At 40.0% G+C, this 16,900-nt stretch overlaps 1 protein-coding gene across 1 annotated transcript; it reads right to left on the bottom strand.

Moving 5' to 3' along the window:
- Positions 1–4,760: 4,760 nt before the first annotated feature.
- On the bottom strand, positions 4,761–9,597 carry LOC143568176 (fructokinase-2-like). Its single transcript, XM_077054393.1, has 4 exons — positions 9,128–9,597; positions 5,542–5,874; positions 4,987–5,103; positions 4,761–4,899 (listed from the first exon to the last, which is right to left on the bottom strand). The coding sequence occupies exons 1-4, from the start codon at positions 9,536–9,538 to the stop codon at positions 4,768–4,770; spliced, it is 993 nt and encodes a 330-aa protein (XP_076910508.1). The 5' UTR covers positions 9,539–9,597; the 3' UTR covers positions 4,761–4,767.
- Between the last annotated feature and the right edge of the window lie 7,303 nt (positions 9,598–16,900).

Genomic DNA, 16,900 nt, shown 5'->3' with positions numbered 1-16,900 from the left:
AAAAAGCATGGATTCGTAAAAATAAAATGAAATGAAAAACAACTAGCAAATGAATTTTTAGATGCATTCAAAAAACAAACATAACAAAGTCATATATATCAACATCAAATTCACGTACTCGAATTGAAGTTATATATGAAAAAAATAATACTAGCATGAAAGAAAGCATGAAGTAGAAGTACCATGCAATTGGTATAACTCTAAAAGAGGTAACATACAAAACATCCTAAATTTACTCCTCATATATAGATCAAATTCATAGATGTTAAACCAATAAATTATAAGTGAGTGTATTTTGATTTTTGATTTTTATTTATTAGTTTTTTTAAGGAGACGAACGGATGAGATTTATGAAGTAAAACAAACGATAATTGTAAAAAAAATTCATATAACAAGTTTTATTTTATATTAAACTAAACAATTATCTTCTCTTTTAAATCTCTATATCCACTATTCCACTGGTCAAGTGGTCATCGCTTCCTTTACGAACTTGAAATTCCAAATAACTGACCGGCCCAAGTACGGCCCAAGTGTTGCACCTAAAAGGCTAAAATCCTAAATTAAGTTTTTAACTTATTACATAGTTACAAAAACTTTTAAATATATGAATAGAACTGGTTAGAAATTAACTTCGCTAGTTTTAACACATATTAGAAATTATTTGATTTTACTCTTTTGCACTTGACTTTTAATCATCCAAATTATAACACATTTGTCTATATAATCCATACACAAAATGTGACCAACTGATCCTTCTGACTATTATTTTTGTTGCTAAAGACAATCACGCTCTAGCGAATAGTAAACTTGTTAGTTCCTACTAAACAATTGGCCAGTTTTTTTTCCCCTTAAATCTCAATCAGAGTGTTATATTGTTAGTATAAATTAATACATACACACAGTTTATAGTTTACTATATTAAAATCCAATTTCATAATACCTTTTCTTAATGATTTATTATTTCGGGGAATGTTAACGTACAAATAAAATTAACGTGCTAAACGTGAGAATCAAGTAGAGTAATTATATATACAAGTAGAGTAATTATGTAATTACATTATAGAGTAATTATCATAGAGTAATTATATAATTAGACTACTTGTATACTTGATTCTCACATTTAACACGTTAATTTCATTTGTATTTGATCCAGACTCTATTATTTCATATTTAATATTTAGATTGGTATATTTAAGGGTCCTGCTAGGGGATACTGAGTAGGGACACCCAGATTCCAGACACCTCTCTATACGCCCCGCATAGTGCTATACGGGACGTATTGGGTCCCCGTAATAGTCACGTATAAGGGGGGGAGGGGTGGTTCCATTTTCCTCACACACACCACCCAATGGTGGTGTGCCACATCACTAGCTCCAAATCTATCACATTTGATGGATTTTAGAAGGGGTGGTGTGGTGTGGTGTGATAGGTTTTGGTATACATATATACATATATATATATATACTAGCTTTTGAACCCGTGTATTACACGGGATTTATCAAATGATAAAAATAAATAAGTTATGTTATTTTAAAAAAATAAACAAAATGAAAGGTAAAAATAAATTAAAAAATCAGGTATGATATTTTAATTGTGATTCTTAGAATACTTTTCATGATAGAAATTGCGTGTAGCTTAGCATCACATATAATAAATCTAAAAGATTCAGTGATGATAAACCGAGTTGCTATAAATGCAAGTACATACACAGGCCTTTGAGGCTATATTAGTTTTTATTAAAGTTGTTTTGAAATGAACCAAAGTCACCATTTTTAAAAAATGATCTATACGTATTCGATGATTGTCTTATGTCATATCAGAACGAAACATGTGATACAATTGTAGTCCGAAATGCGACAAACACAATTTGGTAATAGGATTGCATGTCCAAAAGGTGTCTTCACATTAAACGCAACATGTGATACAAATTTTGTATACAAAGAAGTATTTTCAAATTTGTAAACATCATTGTAAGGTCTCATTTACCATGTAAATTAATGTATTAGACAAAGTAAACAATTTATGAATTTTAATTTTTTCACGTTTCACGACTTATAAAATGTATCTTCTTCATGTTTCACTATGTGTACTACACATGGTGGATAACATGAACTTAATGTAATTTTTCGTGTAACAATGTTTAAAAGATGATGATCAATGTGCATATAGACAATAATCTATAGTATAATGTCATCAGATTACATATATGCACATCTAAATATATGCTTTATGCAATGTTGAAAAACCACAACCAACCTAATAAATTGATTATATTTAGCATCAATTCTTCTTGAATGGTGATTATAAACGTGGCATTTATACACCTTTAAATAGTTAATAAAATCCATCTAACGATTCTATAACCCAATTGATAAAATGGTTTTGACTAATTGATAGTTAGGATGAATGGGATGAGATATTAGAAATTATGATGAAAAATTAGGCTATGAGTGAATGTAAGCTTGACACCTAAGCATCAACACTTTGTTTTATTAGTAGAGTAAAATAAGATTTGTTTTGTTGAAATTGATTATGTAATAAATGTTTATGAAATAAAAAAACGAAATTTTACAGTTTCCAAAAAAAAAGAATTTGGTTTTATAACTTTTTAGAAAAAATCAAAATTACAGGACTCCAAATTTCTTTAGGTATAACTGATCATTGTTTCAATGCGTAAAAGGTTTTTTTTAGAATGACTACGTTTATAATTTTAAATTAAAGATACAAAATTAATAATCGCATTAATTGAAAATTTAAATTAAATAGCATAATTAAAAATTTATGTATATGAAGTGAGAAGTCTCGCACAATTCAAACTTAATTCATGAGTCCTTATTGTTAAAATATGTTTTGACATCTTTAATAAAAAGTAATGTATACATTGAGCAAAATTATGTTTTAGGTTTTATATTATTGTAAATAGTCATAATTTATGCATTATATCTTGAGATGTAACTCATGGGTCAAACCATTTTCACCAATGACCCATGGATAACATGGATTAAGGAGAAGAGAGATTAGAAAATTAGTATGGAATTTTAATCTTGGAATGAATGTGGTTAGGACACCTAGGCATCATTATTTTTGTTTATTAGTATTGAAAGATATATATATATATATATATATATATATATAGGTTTTTGTGTGAGTGAGAGGAGTGTATTTGGGGTATATATATATATATAGAGAGAGAGAGAGAGAGTTCTATCACCCAAACTCACTAAATGCGTGATTGTCATCACGCAGCCATACTCCATCACGCTTGAAAAAGGACCGGCGACGGTGTTGAGAGGCATATCACGCAATGCCCCCCCCCCCCCCCCCACACCTATATAGGATATATATGGGGCCTCTACGCCCCGTATCACTATGCAGGGTGTATTGATGGGGTTATTTAGCAAAAAAAAAAAAAAAAAAAAAAGACGCTGTCCTTATAATACCTCATATTTAAACACATTTTGCCCAAATTTCCTTTTCTTTTAAGAGTTTTATTTTTAATAAATAAATAAATATTCTATTTCCCCGTACGTTTTTTACATTCAAACAAATACAAGGTTAGGTGAGAGATTGGATTGTTGAGGTTGGTTTAACAAAAAGCAATCATTTAAAGTATTATTATCATAACCCATTTTCACGTTCAATTTTGCTTAATTTTCACATGTTAGCTTTTAAAGTCAACATTTCTTTTCAAGAAAACATATTTTAATCTAATGTGACTAGACATCGACATAATTATTATTTGCCATTCAAATTTCCCGATTTGTATTGTCACATTATTGTAAAACTTTTGTCAAGTGAGAAAAGGCTAATATTTAACCATTCTCCCTAATAAGAACTTAAGAAGGGTGATTTATTAGTTACTTATACACTCTTAGATATTCTTTTAGATTATGTGGTGTGGGCTGTTTGGGGGCATTACCGAGCAGCCACATAGGCACAATAACACCTTGCATACTTTAAAAGGAGCGTCATGGAGGGGCGCCACCATGTTAACAAATCATTTCCCCTATCTTGTGGACCATCAACTATTTTATTTCTCTGTCTGCTTCTTAATTATTTCTTTCACTTCAGAAACATCTTCATAATTAGTTATTTAAAGCTAGTTAATCCACAATATTCAAGTTAAGGGTGACTTAGTTAAAACCCCATAACTTAAAATTAGATGTGTAGCAACTCAAAACCTCCTTAACTCAAGTGACTTGAGTGTTTTAAGAAGAAATAAAGATTTCAAAATTTTTTTATCAACATTCTTATAAACATAAAAATATTATTGCTCATTTGCAATCAAGAAATGTTTCTTAGTAATTAGTTTTGGTTATTTTTAAGTTTATAAAATGTGAATTAAGACCAAAAAAGGATTGTTCAAATATATAATGCTGCACCAAACTTAAACAATAAACTCATGTTAAAAGTTTGATAATATATTTTATAGATTAATTTTATTGATAATATATTTGTGTCGTGTTTTGAGAATTTTAGTATATATAAATGCAAATTAGTTTATAGTCATGTGATATAAAACCTCATTTTAAGAAATTATGACGTCAGAAAATTATTGAATTGATGAATTACTTGAAAAATTAGTAACTAAAACAGATAAAAACAAACCACCAGTTGAAAATTTCTAATTCACTCAAATTCTTAAACCTTTTGCAAACAAATGTTCTGTTTCCTTATACATTGATTGATGATAATACAAAATTATTTCAAAGAAAACTTATTATCCGATCAAGAACACAAGAAAAAATAAAACAGGCGACGAAATTACTAATGATGCGCATTCAGAAAGGCGTCAAGCTCCGGCACGGTTGGAAGAGCAGGGATCGCACCCTTTTTGGTGGTCGTGATCGCTCCACAAGCACACGCGTATCTCAATATTTCTTTCAACTTTCCTTCATCCTGCAACATTATCATTAATACTATTATTCAGACCAATTTGAGTTGAACAGAAACACTTTTACGAAAAATATAAAATTTTTAACTTGCCTCTAGCACGGATTGGTCATCAACGATCTTTGTCAAGAGAGCACCAACAAAAGAGTCACCTGCACCCGTTGCGTCCACTGCTTTCACTGCGAACGCACCCACCGTCCCATGAAAATGCTGCAATATTATATATTCATCAAAAGATATATTAAAAATAACATGATGAAGGCTTTTTAAACTCAATTTAATATTTTTGGAATGACTATTTTTTTACATTTTAATTCCAGATCCAAGACTAAGTGAATGTTTTACTTTCGGCCTGAAATTAATAGTCAAATGTGTGCCACTAGGGATGAAAGGTGTTAATTCATCATGATTCATGATGCAGGACTCTTTAATACTATTATTTAATGTAAAGCAGGAATAAAAAGCTGGATGTGGGCCTTTTTCTGTACTAATCAACTTTATAAACATATTTAGATGATATATTAATTAATTAAGATAAGACAGAATAATTGCAGATCATAACCTCAGCTATAGATATATAATTTTTAAATACAATTCACATCTAAAATTCTAATATCAAATATACCAGCATGTTACAATGTTACATACCTTGGTATAGTAGCTGCAACCTTTGTCACCAAGAGTGACCAATAGAAGCTTCAAATTAGGATGCCACAAAGACAATGCTGACTCATCGTTAATCTCTTTGCGTCCTGTGAGGAATTGGAGCTCGTTATCGCTCACTTTGATGACCTCGGCTTTATCCCAAATGCTCATGATTTGCTCACGGGCCTCCTCTGCTGACGGCCACAATGGCAGACGGAGATTTGGGTCATATGACAAAAGTGCCCCTGCCTCCTTTGCAACCTCCATTGCTTTAAGATGTGCTGATCTGCACGGCTCCACGATCAAGCTTATTGATCCGTAATGGAATACTTTTGCCTGCAGATTAACAATATAGTTCAGTTGCTATGTTGTTTATAGATTATTACATGTGTTATATCTTTATACAACACCATGTTAATATTTGAGTAGAAATCCGACATGTTAGACGATATTGTATGTAAATATTTTGTCAAATAACCGAAAACAGCCAAATAATTTGTAAATTTAGAGAATGGTTCACAATATGCTTCTCTTTTAGAAGTTTAAAAAAATCAACAAAAAAAAAAAAAAAGTTAAGATGTTATTGATCTGAATCTGATAAATAACATTTTGCTAATTGAAGAAACACTAATTGACCCCGGGCAGATTACGGATAATCTGGGGGTTAAATAGATGTTTCCCACGAGGGGTTATGTCCGGCAAAGGTGGTTCTTCTGGTGACCTGCAAAACAGACACCGTGAGCTCGTCACTTAGAAGGGGGGGTACCTCCTTGTGACCACCCTCCGGCGTGAGAATCAGACTAGATTGCTCTTGAATATAAGTGTATATTAAGAGATTGCTAGAAAAGATAAGATGTGATAAGGTAATGTAATGTGTCCATACCATTTTAAGGTGTTGGAGTATTTATAGCCGAAGGTTGGTTTCCAAGCAGGTACAGCCGGCTGAATAGTATTCCTGTTCTGCCAACTGTGGGCTACGCACGTGCCATGCTGGTGGTTGGTGGGTAGGCAGCGGCTGATAGTGACCAGGCCGGCTGTGTACTATTCCTGTTCCACCAACTGCAGGCTATGCACGTCCTCCGACAGGTTGGTGAGTAGGCAGCGGCTGATAGTGACATACAGTACAAGAGCGTGCTGCTCGTCATACTGTTGTCAGTGAGCTGTCGTATCTTTGGTCAGATCTTTTGTCCATACCTCGTCAGGTACAGTACAAAAGATCCTCCAGTATCGTACGGACTGGCTCATTTGTGCGGGAGTGTTCCCGGCTTGCTCACTCATTCTTCAGGTGACATTACTGAATTATTTAAGAGTTAAGTGCCTTGTGCGTGTAGCCTTGCTGCGCGGGTAGCCTTCCCTGATGGCTAGTATCCGTTGCTGCGGGAACAGGCGGAGTACGTCGACCATTGGGAGGCTTTTCCTGCGGGAACAGCTTGCGTACTGCGCGTAAGGACGTCACGTCTCTGAGCATGGTGGGTCCTGCGGATCCAGTTGGTTTCTGCGCAGACGTCTCTTCAAGGTGAGTCTTGCGAGTTTAGCCTTTGCGCAGACGTCCCTGTTGAAGGTGAGTCTTGCGGGTTCAACTGCGCAGACGTCCCTCTTTGAGGTGAGTCTTGCGGGTCCAACTGGGCTCTGCTGGGACCTACCTCTTCAAGTCCCTCCAGTCCAATGTTCTTCTCATGAATTGTTAATAAGTGAGGTGAACTTTTGGACTTAAGCAAAGGGTTTTGAAAAGGGTTTAGTTTTAAGGTTTTCCATGGGGATTCTTCCCGCAGAAGTCCTAATGTCACGTGCAGAAATTCCCGACTTTTCTGCTTGATCTTTGGGTATGATGCGGGTAGGTCTGTAACCTCCTCGCAAGTCAGGAGCGTTGAGTTCCACTTGTATAGATTCTCCATGAGGTTTTTGTAGTTTTGAACATAGTGATCAATTATGTTAAAACAACCAATTCCATCTTGGAGCTTCAAACAATCTAGTTCTCGACGTTCCCGCTATGCGGGGATGTTATTCCCGTTTCCGCAAGCATGGCCCAGAAGATCCTTCTTGGTTTCAATTCCCTGCGGAGTGCTAGGTATGTGAAGGGTTTCGCCTTGACACTGTACCCCCGCACTCGTCTTATAGTTACTTTACTTCCAAGGTATTCCTGGCTTCAATTCCCTGCGGGTGCTAAGTATGTGAAGGGTTTTGCCTTGACACTGTACCCGCACCCGTCTTATAGTTACTTGGTCGCCGAGGTATTCTTGGCTTCAATTCCCTGCAGGTGCTAAGTATGTGAAGGGTTTTGCCTTAACACTGTACTCGCACCTGTCTTATAGTTACTTGGTTGCCAAGGTAAGGGGTATAGTCCCGCTTACTTTTGAATCTTTTTGAAATTCGAAGAGTTGGTGAAAGGATAAGAACAGTCCAAACTGTTGAAACGTCGTCCGACGGTTTCTTCTGACAGTGTCAGGACGTGCAGGAAGTTATGACGACGTGACAGTATATGGTCATTCCAGACGCTTTTTCAGGCGCGTGGGCGCGAGTTTTCGGGCGCGTGGCCGCGAAGTTTACGGCACGCGTCCTGTCAACAGCTGTTGCCAGCTTGCTTTTTCCACGTGTCATAGTTTCATTGCACCAGCGTTTTCCTCTCTCTTCCGCATTAAATTCATCGCATTCATTGCGATGAGTATATAAATGGAGGAGAGATTGCATCTCAACTCACAGTTTCACCTCTCTTCTTCTTCTAAACGATTTCCGGCGAATACTCTAACTTTTCTGTCGAGCATTCTCCTGAAATCGTTCTTGTTTACATCCCAAACATGTCTTCTCATGATCCTGAGGTTACTGTTGAGGAGTCCGATGTATACCTCGAGAATCCGTCGTCCACGTCGGACAAGGATGACAAGAGTACTGCTGGCGAGTGCCAGTGTGCTCTTCCGGTCGACCTCTATCAGTACGTCGTCAGGAAGTTCATGCTCGAGCCTTTCGAGCCTGAGTTTCCTGCACCTCATCAGACGGTGTACGATGCCCCCAAGGGCAAGATAGGGGTGTACGCTGCATTCTTCGTCTATGGGAATCTCAGGTTCCCATTGACGAAGTTTGTATACCGTGTTCTGGAGAGACACGGTGTGCATCTGACTGAGGTACACCCAATGGCGATCGCCAAGATCCGCCATTTCGAGTGGGTGTGTCTCATTCTGGGTGTGGAGCCCCATGTTGACCGCCTGATGACCTTCTATTCCTGGAGGTGCATCCAGGGGTGGTATACCTTGGTCAATCGGATCAAGGGTTTGAAATAATTTCTTTTTCTTTTTTATCCAAAAAAAACTATTAATCATATCAAAATAGAAAATAAACGGATAACAACCTCGTCACTACTTTTTTTTTATACTTTCAAAATGCATATTTATAAATTTACAAATAAATTCCGATCCAATTAATCCTTACTAATCCCAATTTTTTTTATACTTTCAAAATGCATATTTATAAATTTACAAATAAATTCTGATCCAATTAATCCTTACTAATCCCAATTAATCAGTAATCCCTACCCCACTTACCGACTAAAGTCTATGTTTATCATTATAGAATAGAGAAAGAATAATATACTTACAGATCTAATAAGCTCCAAATTAAGTTCCTCCGGCGTCAACAACATATCGGCGCTAGGGTTCCGGTAGAACATAAACTCACGATCACCGTCCGCTTTCAACGTCACAAACGCCAACGCCGTCCGTGCACCTTTATCAAAATTGATCCCGTCGCCGGAGACGCCGTTCTCCTTCAAGATCCCGGCGAGCATGTGCCCGAACTCGTCGTCTCCTAGCTTTCCGACGAACGCCGCTTTGCCGCCGAGTCTGGATACGGCGATCGCCACGTTCGCCGGAGCACCGCCGGGTGCTTTTAGGAAGCCCGGTGCTTCGGCGAGTGAGACGCCGGAGACGGTGGGGACGAAGTCGATGAGCATCTCGCCGAAGCTCACGATTAAGCCGGTGTCGTTGACTCCTCCGTTGTTGGCGGCCATTGATGATGGATGAATAAGTTGCAGAGAGTTAATGGGAAGAGATGATGATGAGAGGTTGGGTGTTGTGGTGTATATATATATATATATATATAAAGGCAAGATCAACCTTCAAAGTTTGTGTACAATTACTATTGATCATATATTAATATTATTAATTAATAGATATAGATAAAGGTGAAAAGAAAAAGATATTAAATATAATGAATATGATATAGCAGGATAAATACTATTTATCGTCTTGACTCTTGATGATTATAATAGTAGTATATGATATGTATTTTGCAATTTTGTTTGGCTAATTTTGATATCATTATGGTCACATCATTAAATATATATATTGAGAAGTTACGCAATATAATGGTTGTATATATATCTACTTTTATAATATATTATTTTTATATGAAGGCTAACAAAATAACAATAAACGCAATAATCTGCTCAAGTGCCACCCTTGGTTCGTATACCACGTACCGATGAATCGTATGTTATTCTACTAAAAGTGATGGCAAATGCGAGTTTGGTTCATGTATTGTCTATGCTACAAGTACAAAAGGGTGTCACGCGAGACGTTAAAGATCTAGAAATGGTTGAGTGGAAAATGACTTTTATGTTACTTAATTGTTGATGTACGACGACTATTCCTCGATCTCCCTTTGTTCTTTAACATTTCGACTAACCCCCACTCCCCCATCCCACCCCATCCCACCCCATCGATGTAATTGTAAATCTGCAATCCCAATTGGCAATCACAAATCGAAATTCAATATGTAGAATTCAACCGAATCCAATATGAGTATTCCAAACAAAAAACTCATAGAGAACAATTATTATTAATATGTATTTTCTTTTTATTTCAAATTACTTTGTCTGTTATCAAATGTCAGCCATGTATTATCATATTGCATTTTTATTATGTGGCCCCATCCGACCCAAAAAGTTTCCAAATAGTACAAATACGAGGATCGAAAAATTCTGAATTTATAGGAAAAAATTTCCAGCTCCGTCATCAAGTACTTATATGATTATATTGTGTCTGATGTTTAAAAAAATGCTAGTTTTGTAATTGTTGTTCAGCTAATCAAATTTGATAACAATTACTAAAGTTCAAACTAAGAACCAAAACCACTTTAAAGAATAAAGATGGTTAATGCAATTCGTGTGTTTAGCTAGATTGTGGTAATGTGGTATTGAACATCCCCACTTCTATGTCACTATTTTTTTACATGATTTAAAATTTCCAGTAAATTTCAGCAGATGCATATTCATGTAGTTAGTCCGTTTTTATAATTTTTGGTAGTAACATTTTATTTCTTATTATTTACTTTGTTCAATGCCCATACTAGCTAGTACTAACTACTACGAAGCTAGAGAACAAAATAAGGCTTTGTCTATCCAAACATCATTTTTGCTGTTCATGCACCCTTTTAACACACATTTTATCTTATATGTACACCATCTCTAAAAAATCAAAGGGTGTCTAAAGAACAACTCCCCAAAATAATTTACTATCTTGATTAATTTATTAAAATATGGGGAGTGTTGGTTGGGTGGTGTTCAGAAGTCGCCAAGGTTTTTGCATGTAGTTTTCTAGTGTAATTTTATAATAATATGGACTAGAAGCCAAGTCATGTTGGTTGTTTTTGAGGAAAAAAATTAGTTTCAAATCATGAACCCATGTTCTCACTCAACATACAACCCCTAACTTGATTTGGGTAACTTGTAAATTTAAAAGCTGGGTTAATGTATTTATTTCGGAGTACATTATAAAAGGCTTTTATGTGCCATAAAAGTACTTTTATTCTATTATTTTTTGGTTTAATTTCATTTTATTTTAAACTTTTAAGGGTGTCGTGGTTATTAATATATGCTAGAGTAAGAGTAGTAATAAATAAATCTAAAATAAGTTTAATGTCACGTGATGAGAAATTGAGAACCTATAAAATTATAAGAAAAGTAGCGTTTTCTTTTCTTCTTTTCTTATATATATTCATTTTATTAGAAATTCTTAGTCGAGATTTATCATAAGGTTATTACTTCACTGACAGTCCAACGATAACTAAGAGCTCTAATTCATGTTTTTGCTTAATGCCTACAAATTTTGTGATTGCGGGTCATCGGAGCCTCACCCTCACTTCTGCCTATGGTCAGTAAACATAGTATAATACAAAACATAAGGATTTGGATGTGATACATGTGAGACTATGAAACAACAATGAACAAACACAAAACTAGCCATGTGAAGAGGTAGGTCCCAGCAGAGCCCAGTTGGACCCGCAAGACTCACCTTAAACAGGGACGTCTGCGCAAAGACCAACTGATTCCGCAGAACCAACCATGCTCGGAGACATGACGTCCTTACGCGCAGTATGCAAGCTGGTCCCGCAGGAAATGCCTCCCAATGGTGAAGGACTCTGCCTGTCCCCGCAGCCTCGGATACAAGCCATTAGGGACTGGCCACCCGCGCAGCATGGCTACACGCACAAGGCACTTAACTCTCCCCAGTGTCACCTGAAGGAATGAGCAAAGGCGGGAGGGGGAAAACTCCCGCCTAAATGAGCCAGTCCGTATGATGGAGGATCTTTTGTGTGATACCTGACGAGGTACAGACAAAAGATCTGACCAAGAATGCGACAGCTCACTGACAGCAGCATGGCAGACAGCACGCCACAGCACTGTGACCAATAGCCGCCGCCTACCCACCAACTCCTGCCATACCACGTGCCTAGCCTGTAGTTGGCAGAAGAGGAAGAGTGCACGACACGCCTGCTCTGTGTCAGCCGCTACCTATCCACCACTCACAGGCAGGGCACGTGCATAGGTTACAGTTGGTAGCGTGTTGGGCCGGCTAAACCCCTTGGAAACCTACCTTCGGCTATAAATACCCCAATGGTATGATCATCTTACAACATCTTATCTTATCATATATACCTGATATCTGCTCTAGCAATCTCTTAATATACTTTTATATTTAAAGAGCAATCTAGTCTGATTCTCACGCCGGAGGGTGGTCACAAGGAGGAACCCCCCCCCTTCTCAGTGACGAGCTCACGGTGTCTGTTTTGCAGGTTATCAGAAGAACCATCTTCCAAGGGTCTAACCCCTCGTGGGAAACAGCTCTCCAACCCCCAGGTTACCAGTAATCTGCCCGGGGTCTGGTTAGTGTTTCTTCATTGGCGCCATCCGTGCATAAAGCTAGAACTACATTTTTCTCCAGTTTTTTCAAACTTCAAAGATGGTTAGAGAAATTCCGGTAACCACAACTCCAGCTACTGGGGAGAACACCGGCAACACAGTTTTTACAAACACTACCCCGGCTACCCAAGTCGGGCCAAGTGAAGCAAATTTTACGAACACTACCCCAGTTACTCAAGCTGGGGCAAGTGCAGTAAAAGATCGTCTACTGAGGTCCACTGATACCCAGTTTGAGAAACGAAGGCTCCCCCACCAAACTCTTGATGAAGTTAAGGCATGGGCGGAAACACGGCAAAAGGAATTCCAGGCTGAGTTGGACGAACGCTTGCGTTCCGTGCAACAGGCCGACAAGTTCGAATGCTTTGACTCGGAGGAATCCGACTCCGACGTAAACCCTCGCCACAGGGCGAAAGGGAAGCGTAAGGAAACGGAACCCCAACCGAAAAGGCAGTTTGGACAAGCCTTCAAACCAAAAAATACAGGTGGAAGTTCACGAGACTTCTCCAAAACGTTCAGACCGAACGTTGCAAATGCGGGAACGTCCAAATTTGCAAGGGACATTGCGGAAGCAATTGCCCCAAAAAGTGCCAAACAAATGCCCAACATAGGCACTTATGATGGTATATCTGACCCAGACGACCATTTGAACAGGTTCATAGCAGGGGCAACCGTCAGCAACTGGACGGAACCCACGTGGTGTTACATGTTTCAAATGACGCTGGTGGGGGCTGCTAGGGTTTGGTTTGATCGTTTACCGGTTAACCACATTTACGACTGGGCAGACTTCCAGCAGAAGTTTAGCCAACACTTCAGCCAGCAGCGAAAGTATACCGAGGAGCAATGGACAATCCTCAAATGCATACGGGAAGAAGATGAATCTCTGCCAAACTTCATCACTCGCTTCAACTCAAAGAAGTTAAGTTTGGGCAATATCAGCGAGGATCTTGTTCGCGCAGCCTTCATCCAGGGCGCGCAGGACCCAGAGCTTATCCGCACCCTAACGGGTAAAGATGGAATGCCATCCACATGGGATGGCATCATGACAGCAGCCAAACGCTATGCGGAAACGGAGAAGCAACTGGGTAGAGACCTTCCGCAGAGCACAAACCTTTACACCCAGAGGACGAGAGAGGACAACGTCCTCACCGCCCGATTGAACAAAAAACGGAAGCAAGGCATTTGGCAGTCAAGGGTAAACTTTGACACCTCATCCGGCTTACAGCACCGATTGGGTGAAAGGGATAATGTAAAGCTGCACCGGAACTCCAGATGGACGCCACTTACCAAAAGCGTCACTGACATATTTGCTACTGAAGAGCTCCCATGGCCAAAGCCTCCAGTAATCCGACATCGTCACGATGCTGATCGGAGCAAGTACTGTGACTATCACAGAACAAAAGGCCACAACACTGAAGAATGCATAGACGTAAAAGACATGGTCGAAACATTCGTCAGAGATGGGACGCTCGCGCACCTCGTGGCGAAATAAAAGCTAAGCAGGCAGGCAGGTGCGTGTGGAACCATGGCTGGGGTAAACACGAATAAAAAATCAGCTTCAATATGGAGACTACATGCTGCGTAAAGAACGAGATCCCGAAACAGGTGCGTGTCGGCTCGATGGCACTCCTGTCCCAACATGGAAGGGAGTTCAATTACACAGTTTGCATGTAATCAATTCCAATTTGTACAGAAAAGGCCAAGAGCCACTTCTAATGGAAATGATTCTCTTTCAAACGTCGAAGCTGATGATTTACATTTATACTTTTGTACACACTAATATGCCGGTTTTCACCGCATAATTACAAAAAACGTCATTGCATGGGAAGGCGGTCCTACCCGCACGAACCCAAAAAGCATGATAAACCTTCACGCAGGTCAGTTGAAGGGGAAAAAAGTTACCATATGAAAGTGCTGGTCTATCCGCATGAATCATTCGAGGGAACTGCACCAACCTATCAACAACCGCGCGTGGGACGGTTCAAAATTCTTAAGAGGAAAAGGTAAACCTATACGCAGGTCAGATATGGGTAAAGTTATGCCATCCTACTAAGTGCAAGTGACGGGTCTACCCGCACAATCACGAAAGAGGAAGCAAAACTTCACACCTATTATCAGCCACGTTCAAAGGTTAACTTATCCTCAACAGGTAAACCTACACGCAGGTCAGATATGGGTAAAGTTATGCCATCCTACTAAGTGCAAGTGACGGGTCTACCCGCACAATCACGAAAGAGGAAGCAAAACTTTAACCCATCAACCACGTTCACAGGTTAACTTATTCTAAACACTTGGAAAATTGCTATTTTAAACTAAGTATGCAAGTCATAAGTTTATAAAGCAAAGAATCCAATGAAAGGAATAACAATCGTATATTTCAATGATATATTACAACAGTGGCCGGGTAACTACCCGCCTAAAAGAAATCTATACAAAGCTAAGTCTATCCTAGCAGTGGGAAGGGATCTTCAGGATCAGGCTTCAGGGCCACCTCCGCTTGGACCAGCACCGTCAGAGCGCGGCTGCCCAAGGAAAGCCTTAAGGATGTTTAGCCCATCATCAGCAGCAGCAGCTTCATTCACCTTCTCCACCACTGGATGCGGGAAGGCAGCGTACTGGTTCACAGCTTGGTCATAAGCAGCTTCATTCACCTTCTCCACCACTGGATGCGGGAAGGCAGCGTACTGGTTCACAGCTTGGTCATAAGCAGCTTCAGTATTAACATTGAATAAAGGGAAGTTGGAGGGCGGAAAGCCTCTCTCAGCAAACCCTAGACCAAGCAGGAAGCCAGTCTTCTCCCCATCCTCATGAGAAGCGTTGAGGGCTGCGCTCATCGCATCGTCATAAGAGGTCTCTGAAAGGACCCGACGCACAACCTACAAAAGAATACAAGTTAGAACATTTTCTAATTACGAGCGGAAAGCGTAAAGAAAAAGATAAAGATACCTGAGGCAACGCTTCTCGAAGCAGCCATTGGAGGGTAGCTTGACTTTCTTTGTAAGCACGTTCGGCTCCGCTTTTATCAAGGTTGGCAAGTTGAACTTCCTTGGCGGCAGCCTCTTCGACGCTTTTGAGTTTCCTTTCAGTGCGGTCAAGCACCCCCCTCTGGTCAAGGATCTCCTGCAGCTTCTTGGCATCTTCCATTGCCAAGGCGTCATGAGCATGCTGAAGAGCCTTTAATTTGCATTTAAGCTGCTCATTCTCTTCGCGAAGCGGCTCAGCAACAGCTTCAGCCTTGGCAGCCCTCTCAGTTGAGTTTCGCGCAGTCTCCTTAGCCAGCCGAAGCTGTTCATTCACAGCTTGGGCAGCCTTGGAGCGGGCCTCGAGTCGCGCCTGGACTTCAACCTCGAGGGCCTTGAATGCTCTCTCCTTCTCGGCGGCGGCAGCGGCCAACTGCCGGTTCTCCTCCCGCAGAGCCCGCGTCTCAGATATTTCTTTGGCGCGAGCTGCTTTTAACTTGTCGTTTTCACGACAAAGCAGCTCGACGCGGGGCTGCATCCGGGCTTGGAGAACCCGAAGCTCATTGGTTAGCCTACCCTCCTGGTAGCTAGCCATGGCTTCCCCCAACGCACCATGAGGAGCAGCGTGGCGAGCCCAATCCACGCACTCCACAGGGGTGCGAAGGGTTGTTCCTCGGCGTATGTTCCATCTTGGAACATACACTTCATTGGAATCCGACACTGCAAAAGAAACAAAGGCAGTTAGGAAAAGATGACAAAAATATACAAAGGAAAAAGAACCCTACGTACCTGTAGGGTCAATAACAGGCCGATAGCCGCCAAACCCATCACCTGAACCTAAAGGAAATCCATCCAACAGGTCAGGCAGACGGGAAGGTGGCATAGATCGGCGGGAAGCCCGGCGCGTACCTGATGGTCCGGCCGTCGGTGCCGGTGGCGCAGGTATAGTGGCAGCCGCTGTGGTTGCCATTGTTGGCGTCGCCTCCTCAGCAACAGTAACCGCCGGCTCCGTGAAAGATGCTGTAAAAATTGCACTCACGGCCGGCGGAGACACCTTCTCAGCTGGAACAGCCTCAGGAAGGCTGGAACCAACGGAAGCAGGCGCAGACGCCTGGGTCGACGCCTCGGGAAGGCTGACCGAGCCTTCCCTCATTGGCGGGGGAATACTTGCTCCAACTCCACCCTGGAATGCGTCAACATCCACACCTGCACA

This window comes from Bidens hawaiensis, unplaced genomic scaffold, assembly GCF_021521415.1.
Source record: "Bidens hawaiensis isolate Kalapana, Puna unplaced genomic scaffold, B.hawaiensis_p1.1 tig00023819_1, whole genome shotgun sequence".
NCBI lineage: Eukaryota > Viridiplantae > Streptophyta > Magnoliopsida > Asterales > Asteraceae > Bidens > Bidens hawaiensis.
The sequence above is the reverse complement of the archived record's forward strand: the minus strand, read 5'-3'. Positions and strand labels throughout refer to the sequence as shown.

Coding starts and splice junctions, on each gene's coding strand:
- LOC143568176 (XM_077054393.1), bottom strand. CDS start 9,538: ATGGCCGCCAACAACGGAGGAGTCAACGACACCGGCTTAATCGTGAGC. Junction 5,875..9,127: donor ATTTGGAGCTTATTAGATCT/GTAAGTATATTA, acceptor GTTAATCTGCAG/GCAAAAGTATTCCATTACGG. Junction 5,104..5,541: donor GTTGCAGCTACTATACCAAG/GTATGTAACATT, acceptor ATAATATTGCAG/CATTTTCATGGGACGGTGGG.